The sequence below is a fragment of the Gopherus evgoodei genome, chromosome 11, assembly GCF_007399415.2.
Source record: "Gopherus evgoodei ecotype Sinaloan lineage chromosome 11, rGopEvg1_v1.p, whole genome shotgun sequence".
Lineage (NCBI taxonomy): Eukaryota > Metazoa > Chordata > Testudines > Testudinidae > Gopherus > Gopherus evgoodei.
The window spans coordinates 80,792,574-80,813,897 of NC_044332.1; the positions used below are offsets into that span (position 1 = coordinate 80,792,574).

The window sequence follows — 21,324 nt, forward strand, 5'->3', positions numbered from 1 at the left end:
ATTGCTTTGCTTTAAAGTCTGGTGCTTTTCACATTCTGAAGGTCAAAGTTCTTGAGGCCCAGCTGACAGAGGACAGCGCACAGATGCTGCTTTTCATCCTGGGCAGGGCAGGGCTGTCCTGAGAGACTTGGGGGCCCCAGGCAAGATGACTCTCCTTTCCTGATGAACCTCTCGGGGGAACAGATCTTGGCTTCCCCTGCAGGCTGGCCTGAGGAGGCTCCACAGATCCCCACATAATGGGAAACAGTGGACTGGGGGCTCCCTGACTAGCCTAATCCACCTTTCGCTGTGGCTCATCACCTTGTAACAAAGCCCAGAATTTCACTGCTCCCTTTCATCTGCGTTCTCCAAGGAAGCTTCAGCTTCTCCACCTTGGCTTGGGCAATGGCATGGGAGCCTCACCCATCTACAGCACACTGTTGTCACAGCACCAATGCAGTCAGAAGGACAGTCACTGTTCAGGCCTGTTGACGTCTGCTGTCCCTTTTCTCTGGTATTGCTAATGCCGCCAGCACTGCAGGAACCAGGTCTGTAGATGTAACAACTAGCATTGACAGCATGCAGTGGTCAACCTGTAAGGCAGCTTTGCTGTTCCGGTGTCTTTGAGTCTGCCAGCTGGACGCTGCAGCTCAGAACTGGAAGTGATCATGAAAGCTGCATGACTGATCCCTTGGAAGTCAGGGATTGCTAGAGTTAATTGTGCAGCCTTCATTCTGGCCCCTTGTGTGTCTTTCACTACATGATCATGTAACGCAGCATGTCATCCAGTGTTTTCTGCAGCCATAGATACTTCCACATATCACTGGCAGTGGCTGAGGAATCCCTCCCCTCCATGCTACAGGGCTGAGTTAGGCCCAGTCACACATAGCATGGCCTTTCTGCATGTGGAGCATTGACGGAAACGGCCTTAGAAAATGAACCCCACGCCCCAAGCTCTGCAAGGACACGCAATCTGATCTTCAGACTCTCCCAGCAGAACCTAATCAGACCTAATTTTCACCATGTTACAGCAAAAACCCCACAGTCTCAGCCAGGAGAGCCCCTTTCCTGGGTGAGGTTTGTCTCTTGCTCACAAAGAGCAGAGGAACATTAAAATGGAATACAAAAATACTCTCCCACTGAGGGCTTCTTACCCAGCCCTAGGCATCGTCTCCCTGCGAGGCTGTTCCTGGAGCCACCATTAGTGCCTGGCAGTCCCTGGGCATTCAAAGGCACCTCTCACTTGGGGCCGTTCCCCTGTCAGATTGTAGCATTGCACTCCCCGATGCTGTGGTGCTGGACTTGGCCCAAAAGGATCCAGGACATTGCTACTCCTGGGAAGTGCGTGTGGAATTTTGTCACTCACCTCCTACTCAGAAATGGGATAACCATTTTACTTGACCTTATATTGACAAATTCACGCTGAGGCAGAGAGCAGCTTGGAAAGCGTCGTCCCAACGGGTGATCGTTCTCAAATGTTAGAAACAGCCACATACTAGGGGCTACAAGAACTTGACTTGCTGGAGCGTGAATGCTCCAGCTAACGTGGGAATGCTAGTAGGAGCTGCTGAGAGACCTGTGTGTCTGCCTTCCTGCCAGCACATTTCCACTAAACACACCATCCATCTTTCCTTGCTTGCTTTGTCTCCAGGCCACCGCTTTGAAGATAACCCTGGTGTGAGGCGGCATCTGGTGAAGAAACCATCTAGGAGCCAGAGCACCAGAACCAGCAGGAAGATGGTGTCAATCCCGTCTGTCAAGAAGAAGAAGAAGAAAAAAAAGCTGGACAGGAGGCCCCATGAGGTATATAAGCCACACCCACTCCAGGTGGCCACAGATCACGTCAGGCCCCCAAAAGCAGGAGATGGGCTTAGAAATAACAAGACTTTAAACGTAGTAAATGTGGTGGTGTGATTGTTTGCTTTCTGCCTTCTGGTTTTAGGGTTCAGATTTTCAATCTTTCTCCACAGCCAGGATGGCTAGAAACTTACTTTTTAACATGAAAGCAGAGATTCTTACAAAAATCATATCCCTGCAGAAGGTCCGGTTTTAAGAAACACATCAAATATCCTGATAATTGCAATAAAATCAGGGGAGTTGACAGCACAGTAATGGCACCACTTTGCTGAGAGCAGTGACTGGATGGGAGGTCTCTTGGGCAGGGGGGAATCTGATTGGTGAGAGAGGCAAAATCTTCGCACTAGAGACAATGAGAGCTGCAGCGTAGAACCATTCATGTCCCTCCAGGGTCACTGTGTGCTCTGGAGTGGCATATGTGAAAGAATGGGTATGCTAAGCTCTGGTGTTGTGCATCGCTGGGGACTCCTGCCAGCTGTCCCTGGGATATTTGTTCTAGCCACTTCTGGTCACCAAACCTTTCGTACGTTAAAGAGGGAGAAAGGACACCATTGCTCCCCCATTCGTTTAGGTGGCCTGCGCCTGGGCCAGTTAGCAGAGCCCTTTGGCCCGGTGTTCTCTGCTCAGCTGTTGGAGTGAGGTGAGGACAAGGTGATATCGCTTGTGGAGCCGGTATTGCTGAGGAGGCTCCCCGCGGCTGTCGAGTTAAATGTTTTTGCTTTAACCCTGGGCGGCAGGTGTTTGTGGAGCTGAACGAGTTGGTCATAGATAAGAACCAGGAGATGCACTGGAAGGAGACAGCGCGCTGGATCAAGTTTGAGGAGGATGTGGAGGAGGACACAGCACGGTGGGGGAAGCCTCACGTAGCCTCACTATCCTTCCGCAGCCTGCTGGAGCTCAGGAAGACCATTGCTCACGGTGAGTCTCAGCAGCCTTTGCATGACCGATGGACTCCTGCAGAGAGAGAACAGGAGAACTGCCCAGGTGAATTTGGGCCTCACCATGGAGGAAACATTTATAGGGCAGCTGCTACTCGTGGGTTCTGTGTCCTTAATAGATACTTCAACAGTGTCTCAACCCATGTTCTTTTAAGGAAAGCTAAGGAAGTGAGAGAGGCTCCTATGGCCTGTGTGACCAGGCTCTGGCATGGGTATCAGGGTTCCCGCTCTGGTGTGCCAGGCCCATGTCCTATCAGACCCAACTGCTGACTCCAAGCACTGGCTGGAACATGTTCCCTATGTCAGGGCCTGCGCATTGGGTCAATAAAGAGGCCAACGGCATTTTGTGTTTTAAAGTTTCTTTTCCATAAGAAATTCAGGTCCTCTCTAGGCAGAAGACTGTGCAACCTAGATGGGAACTCGTGAAACAGAAGAGACCATTGCCAAGAGCTGTGCGGTTGTGAGCTGCTGGTCGGAGGTGTTTTGTTGAAATGAGTCACATTCTCTAAAGCCCAGAATGGCCTGGGAGCCTCCTCCCAGGGCGACACCTATTCCCCTGGTCCACATGCTCACAGCAGCCCCTGAACCAGGGCCCCCTCAGTAGGAAAGAGCGGGGGCTACTGGCAGGACATTCTCTGGGTGGAGCTATTGACTTTGGAACTCGCTCCCCTGGTCTGGAACAGTCTGAGTCTGCTGGCAGCCCCTGTGTGAGCAAGCATGTGGGCAGGGTGGTTATTGGAGCAATGGGGCTGGGAGACTGGTGTGAGCCACGTTGGCTGCCTGGGGCTCAGTGCGTTTTTGTTGGGGTAGGGGTGGCACATGTGCTGCTCTTTTAGCACTGACATGATTTTGTATGTTGTAATGAAAGGTACCCAGAGCCCAAATGTAACAGGATGGCACCTTATCCTGCCCGAAAGGGGGTAGGCAGGCAGGGTGAGGTAAGACTCTGCCTTTACACAGAGAGGACTGGAGAAATGGGCTGAACAATCCTGAGGGAGGAGCCCTAGGACCAGTCTTGCCGACGGAGAAGGTCTGAGCTGAATTTATTTCTATGCTCTGAGAAGAGAAAGACTTTGCACTGTTCCTAGCATCTAGACTATGTGGGAGAGCAAGTTGGAGAGGCCTCAGCCCACCGAGGAGAGGCGTTCTTTAGGTGTATTGGATTTAAATGCTCTGTACAAGAGCATCTCCAAAGAAACATGCACCTGCTAGAACCCTCCCACAGTACCGGGACCCTGGAGGTCACTCTGGGAGACACATGTCAGGATATTCAGAAAAAGCCCCAAAACAAACTAAAATGTTACTGCAGGAACGTGAGTCTGAACACGTCTGAAATGATACAGGCCTGTGCCTCAGAATAACACGAGGGGAGCTTCAGACAGCCTGTAAAAGCATGGCAATAAAACGCTTCTCAGGTTTTCTAGGCCTGAAAGAAACCACTAGCAACATAGCCTCCCAATACACTGTTTCTAAAACTATTCAGTGCTGTGAGCCAGCTGCAGTGCTGCAGACAAACCCTCTGCACATGGGAACTTCACCCCCAACAGCTGCCAAGCAGGACCTGCCAGTTCCTCCTACTCTTTGACACCCACAACACAACACTCCTGCTACCACCTCAGCCAGTGCAGCAAATGGCCCCTTTGCCCCTGTAACAGAGCGTAGCTGGCCCTCCTGGCTCCTGCCTCTGCAAGGCCCAGATAAAGTCACTCTGAGACCCCCCGGTTCTGAAACTACTGGTGCTTTTATTTACAAGTTTGTGCTCCCACCAGCTTCTCACCATACAGCTTATACAGTGCTGGGTTTCTTGTGCCTGAACCGGGGGGGAGGGGCTTTCTCTGTCTCTCTGCCTGCACTCCTTTACTCTCCTCCATCCCACCACCCTGCTGCCTTCTTTCTAGCCTCTTCTATATCTCTGTGCTAATTGGGCTGGCAGCTGGCTCTCATTCCCCAATTACAGCAGGCTCTTTCCAGCCAGCTTGACTTTATTCACCCAGATGGGGCTGGCATGGCAGGGGGCTGATTCTGCAGTCTTTCTAATCAGCACCTTGTCACAGCCCCCCACCTCAAAGCATAAGTGGGTCAGCAGCTAACCCCAAATGCAAGCAAGGCCCATTCCTCCAGCTTGGGTCCCCAAGGGCAGCAGCCCCGATTCCGGGGGCAGGGCAGTTTGCTCTCTCGGCAATGCAAACAATGCTCAAGCTGCTAGACTCTGCCAGGAAACTCCAATCTTGGAGTGACTGGGACACACAAACCCAAACCAGTGACAGATGGGTCTGGGCAGAACTACACCGACTCTCTCCCGATACAGACTCTCTGTGTAGAGGGAAACCAGGAGACACAAAGCCCTGACCAAGCCCAGAGAGGGCAACTGAGCAGCCAGCAGGGCAGAGGAGAGACAGGGACAGACACTCACATTGACTCCTGGGCCCAGAAAAAGGGAAAGAGCTTTCCTTAATTTGCTGGGGATGGTCCCAGACTTCATATCATCAAGTGATGAGGAAGCTGTGTGCAGCCCTGGGCGATGGAGAGAGATGCAGAGATGGCCCTACACAGCCACCACCTGAGTCAGGAACAGACACTAATGACTACAGTTAAGGTTTTGTCACCATTATTTTTAGTAAAGGTCCCGGGCAGATCATGGGCAATAAACAAAAATTCTCAGAAGCCCATGACCTGTCTGTGACTTTTACTAAAAATAATGGAGGGGGGGGAGGCTGGCTGGGGGAGGGAGGACTAACAGCTCCAGTCCCTGCTGCCCACGGCAGCTCGGAGCTGTGGGGCTAGGGGACAGGGCCAGGGGACAGGGCTGAAGCTGAAGCAGAAAATGTCTCAGAGGTCTCTCAAAGTCACAGAATCCATGTGACACAATCTTATCCTTAGCCTGAAGCAAACCCTGAAGGCTGCATGAAGCCCCATCTGTGCAAAGGCCTGAGGGGTCTGTGTGACACACTGGCAGCTCCCATATAGCTCATCCGCCAGCGAGTTGCAATTGAATGGAAGCGTGTGGATGAGTGTGAGAGAGGAGTGACTGATGGGTGGGGGGGGTGAGTGGCTTGGGTGGATGAGAGTGTTAGGGTGTCTGGTGCCTGGGCATGAGTGTGAGGGGTGACCAGAGTGAGTGTGTTATGAGTGATGGGGATGTGTGGGGTGAGCCGTGTGCATGTATGAATGTAATATGGGCAGCCGCCTTCTGAGTGTGCCCTTGTGGCCAGAGGTGGCTCTGGAGCACCCTGCCTCTGCTTCCCCCCGTTACGCAGGCCCCTTTCAGTATTCATTCAGTTCACAGGTAGTTCAAACAACCCCCTCCTGGGGTCCAGTCCCCTCAGGTGCATGCTGACCTCTAGTCTCCAACTCCAGTTCAGTCTCTGTCTCCCGAGAATCCAGAATAACACAAAGTCTCACAAAAACAGAACACGAACTGACAGTGTTCATCCCAGCCCACCTCTCTGAGGGACATTTTTCTGCTTCCCAGCACCTCCTGCCTGGAGTTTGGCCTTCTCCACAAGCCTTTGCCATCTCTCCCAGGCCTCCCTGCCTGGAGAGTTTCCTTACTCTCCTGCTTCTTGAGCTTTCCCCTTCTTCTGACTCAGGGTCCTTCAGGGTCTACAGACATAACTGCAGTTTCTTGGGCTTTCCTGTCCCCTCCCACTTCCTTCTCTCTTTGTACCGGAGTCATCTGACTCCTCAGGGGGATCATCCGGTAGTCAGGGCTGGCTTAGTCCAGCCCATGGGGCAAGCCATTCCGTTACAATGAGTGTGAGGGGTCAGTAGAGTGTGTTCGTGTGTGCACATAGGTGTGGTGGGGTGAGCAGTGCACATGTGTGAAAGCGAGGGGAGAGATGTGTTTGTGGGTGAGGGCTCAGTGGTGCACACCTAGCTAGCTCCGGTAACAGCAGCAGCAAAGCCGTGGGCACACTGGCTAGCCATTTGCATATGTACCCAGGTGTACACATCCTGCACTGCCATTGCTTCACTGCAATTGTTCTTCAGGCTAGGTAGCTCAAAACTAGCCTGGGTATGTCTGCAGTGCTGCAGTCTGCCATCTGACTGCAGTGCAGACAAACCCTGAGCATGTAATGTGGGTGAACGGTGGTGAGGGGCAGAGGCACATGCGGGGGGTGGGGGAGTGTGAGAAAGTGGCTGATGCCAGCGTGTGTTTGACTGGCCATGGGGGAAGTGCCAGGCCCCTGGGCCTCGCTGAGCCCTGCCTAAAGGCAGTGCTGGTGATTGCTCTCTCCCAGCTGGCAACACCAGTATCTGGGCGGGGTCTGTGGGGATGCTGGAGGTGGGCATCGTGACCAGCTGTCTCCCCCTCCCTCGCCCAGGTGCTGTGCTGCTGGACTTGGAGCAAACCACCCTTCCTGGCATCGCTCACCTTGTGGTGGAGACCATGATTATCTCCGACCAGATCAAAGGGGACGACAGAGCCAACGTGCTGCGTGCCCTTCTGCTCAAGCACAGGTAGGCGGTCAGGAGCTGGGGACTGCGTGAGGGGGCAGCGGGGGTGAGGAGGGGATGCAGGAGTGATGGAGAGACTTGGGGTGCAGAGATGGAAGCAGAACCAGAGGTGAGAGGCTTAGGGAGCTAGGGCAGTAGAGGGAATAGAAAGGGAAGGGGTGGAGGTACACAGCCTGAATTTAGAATAGGGCCTGGCCCTGGTGGCGGCGATGAAGTGGAGGAACCAGAGCCTCTGAGGGAGTGATGGAGGGGAAGGCAGGGCGTGTTCATTAGAGCAGGGCCATGTTGAGGGGGAGCAGGGAGAGATCAGAGCCTGGGGGCAGAGGGGGAGCAGGGAGAGATCAGAGCCTGGGGGCAGAGGGGGAGCAGGGAGGAGTCACAGCCTAGGGTCACAAGGGTAGCAGGGCCATGCTGAGGGGGAGAAGGACTGTGGGTGTCATAGCCTGGGGCAGAGGGAGCAGGGCCACAGTGTGGGCTGGGGGAATTGGGAGGGGAGCAGAGCCTTGGGGGAGGCAATGGAAGAGCTAGCGAAGGGCCCTTGGGGCAGGACTCCTGAGAGGTTGCCAGGGGAAGGCGAATAAAGGGAAGGGAGGCGGGAGAGTGAACAGAGACAAGGCCTGTGGCCAGTGGTGAGGAAACTGTCCCTGATGGAAGCAAGGTGGGGACTGTGGGGCCAAGATGATGATGAGGTATAAGGGCTCTAGCGGGGCAGTGAGAAGGGGTGTGAGGTGGAGTGAGCAGAGAGGAGCGTCCCAAAGGGATAGGAGCAGATCAGAGACCAGTTGCTTTAGTTCTTGCAAAGGGAGCGTAGGGCACAGATGTCCTGCCCTGCCCCAGCCAAGTGCCATAAACCTATCCCCTGCATTCAGAGGGAGTTCAGTCCCTGTGTTCATTTGGATCCGGGCTGCTGTCTCCCAACAGCACCTGCTCCCCCAGTGGGCCTGGCCCCTATCTAGACTAGAGGAATCTCTGAGTGGGGAATTCACATGTCTCCTGCCCAGCCACAGCTGGTTTGTGGGAATGAATTATTGATGCCTACTCAGTATTGGGCTTCCCAAACTGCAAGCGGCAGCTGAGTGCAGTCCATGAAACTCCTGCTGGAGTGTCCCAGCATCCTGCCTTTGAAAGGAAGCCAGAGGGCAGTGACTGTCCCATTGACTCCCACTAGCACTTTTGAAAGCTGCTGGTGTCCTTTCCAGTCACCCCAATGATGAGAAGGAGGGGTTCTTCCCCCGAAACCACTCCAGCTCCAGTATGAATTCGATAGCGGGGAACCACCATCACAACCACAACCACACGGCCGACACGTGCATGGCCCTGATGGGTGAGGAGCGCATTGAGATGCTGGACCCCAGAGCCCAGGACTCGGAGTGCAAAGAGGTGAGGGAAGGGGGACTTGCAAGTTATTGCTTTGCCCTCGCCCTACCTCCCCCAGCCCTGCCATGGAGCTTTTTGGGGCAGGGACCAGGGGGTGCAACCCAGCACCCTTTGGGGGCTAGATACTCACCACTGAAAAAAGCAGAAGCCTAGAGTGAGGCTTTAAATCTATCAATAAATATATGGAGCTGTACCCTATCTCATAGAACTGGAAGGGACCCTGAAAGGTCATTGAGTCCAGCCCCCTGCCTTCACTAGCAGGACCAAGTACTGATTTTGCCCCAGATCCCTAAGTGGCCCCCTCAAGGACTGAACTCACAACCCTGGGTTTAGCAGGCCAATGCTCAAACCCCTGAGGTATCCTTCCCCTCTCAAACCCATCTCTAGGCATTTGAATAAGTGGCCTGATCACCACAAGAGCTAAGTGCCTGGCAGCTCCCACTGAATCAGCAGCAGTTGCAGGCAACCAGCACTTTGAATCCAGGTCGCTTATTGAGGTGCCTAAATATGGATTTAGGAACCTAATTATAGACTCCCGTTTTTGATGAATCTTGGTCTTAATTTCTGGTGTGAGTGACAGCTCCCCAGGCAGCACTATGCCTCAGACCATTCCCCTAGACAGTGCAGTGCTGCTGCCCTCATTCAAGGGCTGGTTGGCTGCTGCATCACCTCCGAGTCTGCCTCCTCTCTATCTCTTGTTGGCGCTAATGATGAGCGAGAGACTGGTGAGGATGCTGAAGGGGAGCCGTGTGAAGATGAGGGTAAAGGAATGGAACTGGTGCAGGGAAGGTCTGGAGCCAGCTCCTTCTGGGGGTTGAGGGACAATATGCCACAACAGCAGAGGAGGAAATAACTGACCTGTGGCACCAGTGTGTGTTTTGGATCTTGTCAGTCCTCTGTGTGATCAGAAGGGTAGAGCAGGTGGGGGTGGTTTGCTCATAGACTGTGCTTGTCTCCTGGAGAAGTTTTTAATCAGCAGCATATGCCCAGAGACAGGAGAACAACTTTACTGGACCCAAGCGTTCCTGCTGGTTTGATGTATCATAGACTTATAGACTCATAGGTCAGAAGGGACCAATATGATCATCTAGTCTGACCTCCATATAGAATATCAGGGTTGGAAGGCACCTCAGGAGGTCATCTAGTCCAACCCCCTGGACCAATCCCCAGACAGTTTGGTTTTTTTTAACCCCAGTTCCCTAAATGGCCCCTTCAAGGATTGAGCGCCCAACGCTGGGTTTAGCAGGCCACTGCTCAAACCACTGAGCTATCCTTCCCCTCAGATGTCAGCACCTGTCTTAGATTGTGAGCTCCATGGGGCACGGACCTTCCCTTTGTGCCAGGCGCTGTACACATACATAACAAAGAGGCCCAGGTCCATGACTGGGACCGTAGACATGGCTGCAGTACATAAATATACTACTCAGCCTCTGCCCTTCCCAGCACCTTCTGCCCACAGATTTTAAAGTGCTTTACAAACATTATGAGTTAACCCCTCCAGGTCTAAGTGTAAATGCTGACATGCTGTGCAGGGTGCGGGATTGGGCCCAGGTGTTAATGGTGCCCTGCAGCACGTGGGGGGGGGGCACTCAGGCGCAGGTGAAATGGTGGCGCAGAGAGAGTTGAGCCTGGATGTAGATGGTGAGGGGCAGCTGGGGGAGTCACGCCCAATGCAAATGGTGAAAAGCGGGGCAGGGGATCAGGCCCTAGAGTAAATGGCAACATATGAGGGGGTGGGGAATTAGATCCAGGTGTAAATGGTGACATGCAGCACTGAGTGGGGAAGGGGAGGAGTCTGGCCCAGTGTAAATGGTGATGCAGGGGGCTGGGTGGGGTAGGGGAGGAGTTGGCCTGGTGATGCAGGGGGCTGGGTGGGGGAGGGACGGGGAGGGGAAGAGTCGGGCCTGGGAGTCCAGTCCTCACCTATGCATGTTTCTTTCTGACTGGGATAGAAAAATCTGCATCTCCACAGTTCCGAGGGGCATCGCGGCAAATATCTGAAACTGATGGAGAAGATTCCTGAAGATGCTGAGGCATCTGTGGTCCTTGTGGGTAAGAAGTGCCGATCAGAACCCTGCTGGGGAGGCCCAGTTCAGAGCCCAAGCTGGGGCCCAGCCAGACACATGCGCTCACCAGCCAATCTCTGTTATCCAAACTTTAAGGTGGGAGGGAACCACTTTCCAAGCCCTGGGAACCTCCCTCCAATAGCCCCTTCTTGCCTCTTCCTGCTGTCATCAGCGGGGGCTCCAGGCACTAGCACAGCAAGCGCATGCCTGGAGCGGCAAGCTGCGGGGGGCGGCCTGCCGGTCGCTGTGAAGGCGGCACTCAGGCAGCCTTTGTTGGCACGCTTGCGGAAGGTCCACCACCGCTGGTCCCGCAGCTTCGGTGGTAATTTGGTGGCGGGTACGCCGAAGGCGTGGGACCAGCAGATCACCCACAGAAACGCTGCCAAAGGCCACCTGACTGCCGTGCTTGGGGTGGCAAAAAACATAGAGCCTCCCCTGGCTGTCATTTTATGGGGGACTTGGTGGCTTTTGGGGGTATCCTTCAGGCCCCAAAAGCCTCTCTGCTACAGTCAGCTTGCCAGGCCATGCCCTGAGGGGGGACAGCATGTCCCTGGACTTTCTGCAGGAAGAGCTGCTCCCAGCTTGGATGGTGGGGAGTGGAATGGGGACTAAGAAGAAGGCAAATGTTTGGCCCTGCCCATCTCAACCCCCTTCTGGGAGGGAGGAATATTGGGTGGGGACCCTTCATTGAACGTTTCAGAGCCTTGTCAAGCATTGGATTCACTTTCCGATGACACTTCAGTATTGTGCATTTTCAAAATTGTTTTGCCCATCTCTGCTTAAAACCACATGCTTGGGCCAGTTTCAGAGCCTAGATAAGCAGGCTGGGTAAAAGCCCTGAGCCTCACCGGTAGAATTTGGTGTGAACCCTGCAGTGTTGTGTGAGTTGTGGTATGAGAAGCTGCCCAATAGCCAGTCGAATGACATTTCCCCAGGCACTTAGGCTGGCTGAGAAAGGGTCAGGATGGCCTCTTGCTGGCTGTGTGGACCACATAGCGGATACAGTACAGATACATTCTTCCTCCTCACAAGGAGACTCTAGAGCAAGGGAGGGGCCAGCTCCCTCCCTAAATCTTTCCGCAGACTCCTTAATTCAGGAATTTTGGTGGGGAAGAAATGGGTCAGGAGGTGTCATTGGAACTGGCTTCAGAGGAAACTGTTGAAAGTGAAGGTGTCCCTGAACATGGTGATGTAGGAAAAGGAGTAAGCAGAGAGGTGGAAAAATAAGAGGACACAGAATTATTTAGGTTAATCAAGACTAGAAGAGACTGTGAGGAACTACTAGGAATAAAAAAAGCAATCTATAGCCAATGAAAAGAAGGGGAAGTGGATACGAAGCAATGTAAATTAGGAGTTATGAAGTGCAGAAAAGACGGTTACTCACCTTTGTAACTGTTGTTCTTCGAGATGTGTTGCTCACATCCATTCCAGTTAGGTGTGCGCGCTGCGCGTGCACGTTCGTCGGAAACTTTTTACCCTAGCAACTCCAGTGGGCCGGCAGGTCGCCCCCTAGAGTGGCGCCGCCATGGCACCTGATATATACCCCTGCCGGCCCACCCGCTCCTCAGTTCCTTCTTGCCGGCTACTCCGACAGTGGGGAAGGAGGGTGGGTGTGGAATGGATGTGAGCAACACATCTCGAAGAACAACAGTTACAAGGGTGAGTAACCGTCTTTTCTTCTTCGAGTGATTGCTCATATCCATTCCAGTTAGGTGAATCCCAAGCCTTACCTAGGTGGTGGGGTCGGAGTGAGAAGTAGCGGCATGGAGCACTGCAGATCCGAAGGCCGCATCCTCTCTGGACTGCTGGACCAGGGCGTAGTGGGAAGCAAACGGTGCCGGTAGCACTGCGGCAGATGTTGGTGCCGGGCGCTCCACTCGAGTCTGCCTGGATGGAGTTGCAGACTTCGAGGGTCTTGCTTCTGCACCCGGTGCCGAGGAAGGTCGGTGCCGGGGAGTCTTTCCAGTGCTGGCGCGATCCGGTGCCGGTGTCGAGATGACGGCCTGCGAAGCTGCCGGGTTGAGTGCCGCTTCCATGAGGAGAGTCCTAAGTCTCTGGTCTCTCTCCTTCTTTGTTCTAGGCTTAAAAGCCTTACAAATGCGGCACTTGTCCGATCTGTGCGATTCCCCCAGGCACTTTAGACACGCGTCGTGAGGGTCGCTGGTCGGCATCGGCTTCTTACAGGCCGCATATTGCTTGAAGTCCGGCGAACCAGGCATGAGCCCGGTGCCGGGTGCCAGGAAGGGCTACGGCCCAAACCCGCTAACAAATATCTACAATATTATTTACACTATTAACTATTTAACTAACTACACTTAACTACTAATTACAACTATCAACCGTAGAACAAGGAGAGCTAGGGACGTGGAGAACAGCTATGCCGCGCTCCACAGTTCCAACGACCGACACGGCGGTAAGAAGGAACTGAGGAGCGGGTGGGCCGGCAGGGGTATATATCAGGCGCCATGCCGGCGCCACTCTAGGGGGCGACCTGCCGGCCCACCGGAGTTGCTAAGGTAAAAATCTTCCAACGAACGCGCACGTGGTGCGCGTACACCTAACTGGAATGGATATGAGCAACACATCTCGAAGAAGAAAAGACGGTTACTCACCTTTGTAACTGTTGTTCTTTGAGATGTGTTGCTCACATCCATTCCACACCCGCCCTCCTTCCCCACTGTCGGAATAGCCGGCAAGAAGGAACTGAGGAGCGGATGGGCCGGCAGGGGTATATATCAGGTGCCATGGCGGCGCCACTCTAGGGGGCGACCTGCCGGCCCACTGGAGTTGCTAGGGTAAAAAGTTTCCGACGAACGTGCACACGCGGCGCGCACACCTAACTGGAATGGATGTGAGCAATCACTCGAAGAAGAACATTTGATTCAGGTATTTTTAAGGATGTCAGGAATGAAAGAAATCCTAGCAATGTTATAGGCCCATTGCTAGCTGGATATGTAAAATTGCTAGTAATGATGCAGAGAAAACAGAAGTATTTCTGTTCTGTATCTGGAAAGAAGCGGGATGATGTACTTGTAGGATATGGAGACGATGAAGTACTTTCTGGTCCATTAGGAACCAAGGGGAGGATGTTAAACAACATCTGTTGAGGATAAACATTTTTAAATCAGCAGGCCTGGATACTTGAACCAGGGAGACCTAAGACGTTAGCAAAGCTTTGATATGGTCTCTCACAGTATCTTGCCAGCAAGTTAAAAAAGTATGGATTGGATTAATGGACTGTAAGGTGAATAGAAAGCTGGCTAGATTGTCAGGTTCAATGGCTCCATGTCTAGTTGACAACCAGTATCAAGCGGGTTGGGTCCTGGGGCCAGTTTTGTTCAACATCTTCATTAATGATCTGGATGATAGGATGAATTGCACCCTCAGCAAATTTGCAGATGACACTAAGCTGGGGGGAGAGGTAGATACGTTGGAGGGTAGAGATAGGGTCCAGAGTGACCTAGACAAATTGGAGGATTGGGCCAAAAGAAATCTGATGAGGTTCAACAAAGACAAGTGCAGAGTCCTGCACTTAGGATGGAAGAATTCCATGCATGGCTACTGGCATTTTGGGCTGTATATGTAGGAGCATTGCCAGCAGATCGAGGGAAGTGATCATTCCCCTCTATTCGGCACTGGTGAGGCCACAGCTGGAGTATTGTGGCCAGTTTTAGGCCCCCTCACTACAGAAAGGATGTGGATAAATTGGAGAGTCCAGCGGAGGGCAATGAAAATGATCGGGGGCTAGGGCACATGACTTACGAGGAGAGGCTGAGGGAACTGGGCTTCTTCTTCGAGTGCTGTCCCTGTGGGTGCTCCACTCTAGGTGACAGTGCGTCCCGGTGCTGTCGATCGGAGATTTTCGGTAGCAGTGCCTGGTTGGGGCGCACACACCCAGATAGTATCTCCCGTCTAGTTGGAATCTTCCTGAGTGCATGCGCCCCACACCCTCCTCAGTTCCTTCTCAACCGTCCTCGGCTGAAGACGGGACTCGGGGCAGTTCTACCTTCTCTTCCCTGGTCTCTATAGAAAACAGTAACAAAGAACATAGAAATAATTATTAGTTACATCCCAGTTGTTTCCCTTCCTTTAGTGTAGTTACATAGTTAGTTACTTAGTTTGGAAAAAAAAATCCCTCAGGCGTGTCTCCCATTGAGAGATTCTCCTCGGCCATCTCTGATTCATAATGCCAGGAGCTTCAGCATTCAAAAGGTGTATTTCCTGTCAGAAATCCATGCCACGGGCAGATGGGCACTCATACTGTGTGAAGTGCCTCGGGGACACCCACATCCCTGTGAAATGCCCCCCGTGCGTGAGCCTCAAGTCAAGAGCTCGTCGCGACAGGGATCTGCAGCTCAAAATGCTGATGATGGAAAAATCCTTACAGCCGCTTTCGGAGATGGGAAAGGTCAAACCCACTCCCACACGCGCCCAAAGCCAGATCAGAACCGGTGGGCAGCGTTGCCTCACCCTCCCTGGAGCAGAGGCAAGAAGCAGAACAGTCTCACAGGAGAGACTTTAACAAGGGTAGGGGGTCTCCCGCGAGATCCCTACCCTCTGTGCTGACAGCACCAAAGGCAGGTGCCTCAGCTTTTCTAGTGCCTCAGCTGCAGCTCTAACAGAGCGCAGAGGCAGGGACCCGACCTCCCATATCAGGAAGGTCCTTGTGGCTCCGGTCCCCTCGGCACCGCAAACGGCTGCGGTGCCGGCGGCGTGCGCTTCCTGGGCACCGCAAACGGCCGCGGTGCCGGCGGCGCGCTGCTCCTCGGCACCGCAAACGGCCGCGGTGCCGGCGGCGCGCTGCTCCTCGGCACCGCAAACGGCCGCGGTGCCGGCAGCGCAATCCTCCCCTGCAGGGAGAAGAACGTTGGCACCCAGACTATCTTCCCCCCGGGCACCAGTAGCAGACCCCCTGCAGGGTACCTCCAAGCAGTCTGCAGCACTACTGTCACTTGCACTTTCTCCTGCTAATGAGCTAGAGCAGAGAGCAGGCTCAGCTCAGCCAGGGAGCCGGAGCAACAGTTTCTCACTCAACGTGACCTTCAGTGCCACCTGAGCCCCACTCCCCACTCCTAGGTACACAGGGCTCATTTTTTGAACCACCGCTCTCTTCACCTGAACTGGTTTTCACTGACGGTGAACTTGATTTACAGCAACAAGCGGAGTTCTCCCCTCCTGCTTCTCCTCCACAGGCACCTCTGCCACTTCAGGTCACAGCTCAAGGCCACCAGCCTCAGCTTCCCTACTTCGCCCCCCTATGGGCGACACCTGGATTCTCCTACCCTATGCCTTGGCTTCAGTGGTACCCTTGGCAACATCCTCCTACTAGTCATCCTCCTTCTGAGCATCAGTCTCCTCCTCTGTCCACTTCCAATGTGCCTGAACCCCCTCCTGAGTATGCAAATTACGCCATATCCTTAACTCTCCATTAGCCCTGGAAGAAACCCTCCTCCCTCTGCCTCCACGGCCGTGGACAACTGTAAACAATTTCAAGAACTTTTCAGGAGGGTGGCACTCAGTCAAGATATCCCCTTTCAAGAGGTTCAGGAGATGCAACACAGACTCCTCAGAATCCTTCAACTGTCTGCACCCTCAAAAATCGCGCTCCCTATAAATGAAGCACTCCTGGAGCCGGCTGACACTCTCTGGCAAACCCCAGCATCTTTAGTACCAACTTGCAAAAAGGCCGAACGTAGATACTATGTCCCTGCTAAGGACGCTGACTTCCTATTTTTTCATCCACCACCGAACTCCCTTGTCATGGATGCAGCTGCACAGAGTACGAAACAGTCACAATATCGACCCACCCTGCAAGACAATGACCTTAGACGCCTTGACGTCCTGGGCCGCAAGGTTTATATGTCCTCCACACTACAGTTCAGAATTGCAAACTATTCTGCTCCCCTTGCCAGTTACGACTTTGATAATTACACTATACTTTTGAATATGCCTCCTACATTCCAGAGGATATGAGAGCAGACTTCAAATCAATCCTGACTGAGGGCCAACTGATTTCCAGAACAGCCCTACAGGCATCTCTAGACACGGCAGACATGGCAGCCTGTACAACTGCAACTGCTGTGATTATGCGCAGATCCTCATGGCTCTCTGCATCTGGCATCCCCAAAGAACTGCAGACCAAAGTGGAGGATCTCCCTTTTGATAAGGACAAACTTTCTCCTACCCTCCTACCTTTCCCCGTCCCTCTTCAGGGACCCTTCTCACAACCACTTACTTCGCACAGAAGTGGTGCATCTTCTACAACTAGGTGCAGTGGAACCTGTGCCGACGCAAAATCAAGGGACAGGTTTCTACTCCCGTTACTTTCTAACTCAGAAAAAGACTGAAGGATGGAGGCCTATACTAGATCTACGCCGACTGAACAAATTCGTGAGGATACAAAGACTCAAGATGGTCACACTGGGCACAATAATACCTGCACTGGATCAAGGAGATTGGTTCAAAGCCCTCGACCTACAGCATGCTTACTTTCATATATCAATTCATCCAGCTCACAGACGCTTCCTACGATTCACAATCGGTCATGACCATTTTCAGTACAGAGTTCTTCCTTTCAGACCCGCCACAGCACCGAGAGTTTTTTTCCAAAACTCTAGCCGTGGTCATAGCTCACCTCTGCAAACACGGGGTCACGCTGTTCCCATATCTGGACGATTGCCTTATCAAGGGCAACTCCTGTGGCGAGACACTTCAAGCTACCCGTTTCGCCATCTCCCTCTTTCACAGCCTAGGCCTCCAAATAAACATCCAAAAATGCACTCTGACATCGCCAACAAGCGATCCCCACGACGCTTGCCTGAAGTGCCTTGGGGAATCGCATATCTCTGAAAAGTGCCGCATTTGCAAGGCATTTAAGCCAAGGACAAAGAAGGAGAGGGATCAGCACTTAAAGACCCTCCTAATGGAAGCAGTGCTTAACCCTCCAGCCTCGACGCCGAGCGCCGGCTCCGCTCTGGCACCAGACCGCTCCAGCACCAGGAAGACGCCGCAGCACCGGCCTTCTCCGGCACCGGGCCCAGAAGCAAGGCCTTCAACATCTGCCACTCCAGCCAAGCAGACGCGGATGGAGCGCCCGGCACCGTCTACTGCCGCGGCACTGCTGATAGGGATTCCGTCGACTCTGGGCCCGGGAGGTCCGTCGACTCTGGGCCCGGGAGGTCCGTCGAGTCCGGTCCCTCGCAGCTTCCCCGATAAGATCCGGGGTAGAGCTAGTGGTTCCCTCGATGCCGGAGACATTTGCTTCGGTGCGGGACCTGATTGCTTTGACTGAGCCTACGCTACCTCAACCCCCGGGGCCTCTGGTGCGGGTTCTGCAGTCAAAGGGCAAGCCTACGGCCTTGCGACCTCCATCGCCAGGTTCACCAAGCCGGCACCGATCCCCATCAAGGTCCCGGCACCATGGACGATCTCGGTCGGGACACCGCTCGCAGTCCCGGCACCGCTCCCCGCGGCGGTACCGGTCATACTCGCGGCGCCGATCCTCTTCACAGAGATCCTGGTACTCCTGGCACCGTTCTGGCTCGAGCCACCGCTACCGGCACCGAGATTCCAGAAGCCGCTCCCGTTGTCGGCGTTCGGAATCCCGGTCGACCTCCCGGCACCGCGCTGGTAGTAGGTCCCGGTCTCGATCCCGGCACTGGTACGACTCTCGGCACCGGTATGACTCCCGGCACCGGTCCCCGCCACCGAGTAGGTCGACGTCATCTAGACGGAGGGACCGTATCAGTCCCGTTCGGCTCCACCTTGGCCATCCCGACAACCGTCTGTCTCCTCTCACACAGAGCGCATACGCTATGGACGCGGACAGACCTGCTGCTCTCTTGCAGGAGCCCCCTCTGCAAGAGCATGGACCACAGCAGTGGGGCTTCTGGACCCCTGGGCATACCATAAAGCCCAAGGGCAGCAACAGGTTCCCCCGCGTCCAGCTACATCAGAGCACAGGGCTCCGGAGGCCACACTATCTCGTCCTCCCCAGTCCCCTGCAGAGGAGGGATTGTCTCACCAGCGGGACCCTGACCTTCCTCCAGAGCCGGAAGCATTGCTCCAGACGGAGCATCCTGCAGATCCACTGCTGCCGGGGGTCTCTTCGTCATCCTCCCCGGATGAGGCAGTGGCTGGAACGATATCCACCAGCCCTCCTCCGCTCGACCTCAGAGCGCATCAGACCTCCTCCGGCGCGTGGCGCAAAACATGAATTTGCAGGCCGAGGAGGTCTCAGAAATTGAGGATCCGGTGGTGAGCATACTGTCTGCAGATGCTCCCACTCGTGTCGCCCTCCCCTTTATACGGACCTTTCAGGCCAATGCCACTACCGCTGGCAGTCGCCGGCATCAGTTCTCCCCGCGGCACGCGGCGTGGAACGCAAATACATGGTGCCCTCGAAAGGATACGAATATCTCTATGTCCACCCACCCCCGTGCTCCCTCGTCGTACAGTCTGTGAACGAGAGGGAGCGTCACGGCCAACAGGCCCTGGCACCGAAGTCTAAAGAAGCGAGGCGCATGGACCTGGTTGGCTGAAAGGTCTATTCTGCGGGCGCTCTCCAGCTTCGGGTGTCGAACCAACAAGCTCTCCTTAGCCGCTACACTTATAACACCTGGGCGGCAGCGGACAAATTTAAGGAGTTGCTTCCACAAGAGGCATGTCAGGAATTTGTGGCAATCCTTGACGAGGGCAAGAAGGTGGCACGTACTTCTCTGCAAGCATCCCTCGATGCCGCAGATTCGGCCGCCAGGACTCTGGCTTCTGGCGTGACCATGCGCAGGCTTTCCTGGCTTCATGTCTCTGGTCTTCCTCTGGAACTCCAATACACCATTCAGGACCTCCTGTTTGAAGGCCAGGGCCTGTTTTCGGACAAGACCGACCCCAGGCTGCAAAGCCTTAAAGATAATAGGGTCATTATGCGGGGGATGCATACATCAGTCACCCAGCGCAGACTCTTCCGGCCCCAACAGCAGCGCCGGCCCTACCCTCAACCTCGCCAGAGGCAGGACTTCGCTAGACGCCGAAGTAGGAACGGCCGGCGCAGGCAATCAGGCAACCAAGGGGGGCAAAATCAGAGCTCCTCCAAGGCTCCCTCCTGTCCGAAGCCTTCATTTTGAAGGTGCGCCCGAGGGCGATGCACCAGTTTCCCTCCCGGATCCATCCCCGCCATTCTCCAACCATCTTTCGTTTTTCCTCCTGGCGTGGTCCCGACTGACATCAGACCGTTGGGTCTTACGCACATTACAAGCTGGATACCATCTGCAGTTTGTTTCGCACCCCTCCTCCCGCCCCCCTCCTCCGTCCCTCTTCAGGGACCCCTCTCACGAGCAACTCCTTATTCAGGAGGTGTGGACGCTCTCGCCAAAGGAGCCATAGAGGAGGTTCCGGAGGCCCAGCAGGGCAAGGGGTTTTACTCCCGTTACTTTCTGATCCCCAAAGCCAAGGGAGGCCTCAGGCCTATCCTCGACCTGCGCGAACTCAACAGATATGTCGTGAAGTTGAAGTTCTGTATGGTGTCCTTGGGGACCATTATCCCGTCCTTGGTTCCTGGAGACTGGTATGTTGCCCTCAACATGCAAGACGCGTATTTTCATATAGCCATCTTCCCGCCGCACAGACAGTTCCTTTGTTTCGTGATCAACCGCTGCCACTATCAGTTCGCGGTCCTCCCGTTCGGCCTCTCCACGGCCCCGAGGGTGTTCACCAAATGTATGGCTGTAGTCGTGGCCCACCTCCGTCGCAGCCGCATACATGTATTTCCATACCTCGACGACTGGCTGATTCGGGGGTCATCAGAGGCGCAGGTCCTCAATCATGTCCACCTAATCAGCAGTCTCTTCGAGAACTTGGGCCTCATCCTCAATATAGAAAAGTCAATGCAAATCCCCACTCAGAGGATAGAGTTCATCGGTGCACTTCTGGACTTGACTCTGGCCAGAGCCGTTCTGCCTCTAGCAAGGTTCCAGACCTTGACGGGCATTATACGACGGCTGCAGTCAGCAGCACCCTTGACCTCCATACGGACGTGCCTAACTCTGTTGGGCCACATGGCGGCTTGCACGTTTGTAACACGGTATGCACGGCTGCGCATGAGGCCCCTCCAGTCCTGGCTCATCAGTCAGTACCGTCCGGCCCGGCACCTTCTGGATGCGATTGTTACCATTCCCCAGGACGTATTAGGTTCCCTGAGGTGGTGGCTGGACCAGTCCGTGGTATGTGCGGGGTTGCCGTTCCATCCACCCCAGCCTTCGGTGTCCCTGACAACAGACGCCTCAGATCTAGGTTGGGGGGCCCATCTCGGAGCTCTATGGACACAAGGTTGGTGGTCACCTCACGAATTAGCCCTCCACATCAACGTACGAGAACTGAGGGCAGTCCACCTTGCTTGCCAAACATTCCATCTTCAACTTCAAGGTCGCTGTGTCTCGGTATTCACCGACAACACAACGACCATGTATTACATCAACAAGCAGGGTGGCACGAGGTCCTCTGCCCTGTGTCAGGAGACCATGAGGCTTTGGGGCTTCTGCATAGCCCACTCCATTCACCTCATCACGTCCTACCTTCCCGGGGTTTGGAACACGCTGGCGGATCATCTGAGCAGATCCTTTCTTTCCCACGAGTGGTCCCTTCGCCTGGACGTT

At 54.3% G+C, this 21,324-nt stretch overlaps 1 protein-coding gene across 4 annotated transcripts in view; it reads left to right on the forward strand.

Moving 5' to 3' along the window:
• SLC4A3 (solute carrier family 4 member 3) overlaps nt 1-21,324 on the forward strand; it is an 86,178-nt gene that overhangs the window by 31,208 nt on the left and 33,646 nt on the right. For 3 of the 4 annotated variants that reach the window (XM_030579314.1, XM_030579313.1, XM_030579317.1), the window contains 5 exons: nt 1,631-1,782; nt 2,574-2,754; nt 7,100-7,235; nt 8,432-8,612; nt 10,562-10,661. In XM_030579314.1, coding sequence (XP_030435174.1) covers nt 1,631-1,782; nt 2,574-2,754; nt 7,100-7,235; nt 8,432-8,612; nt 10,562-10,661 — 750 coding nt within the window. The remainder of the gene's footprint in view (nt 1-1,630; nt 1,783-2,573; nt 2,755-7,099; nt 7,236-8,431; nt 8,613-10,561; nt 10,662-21,324) is intronic. The other variant, XM_030579315.1, reaches the window with a different exon arrangement.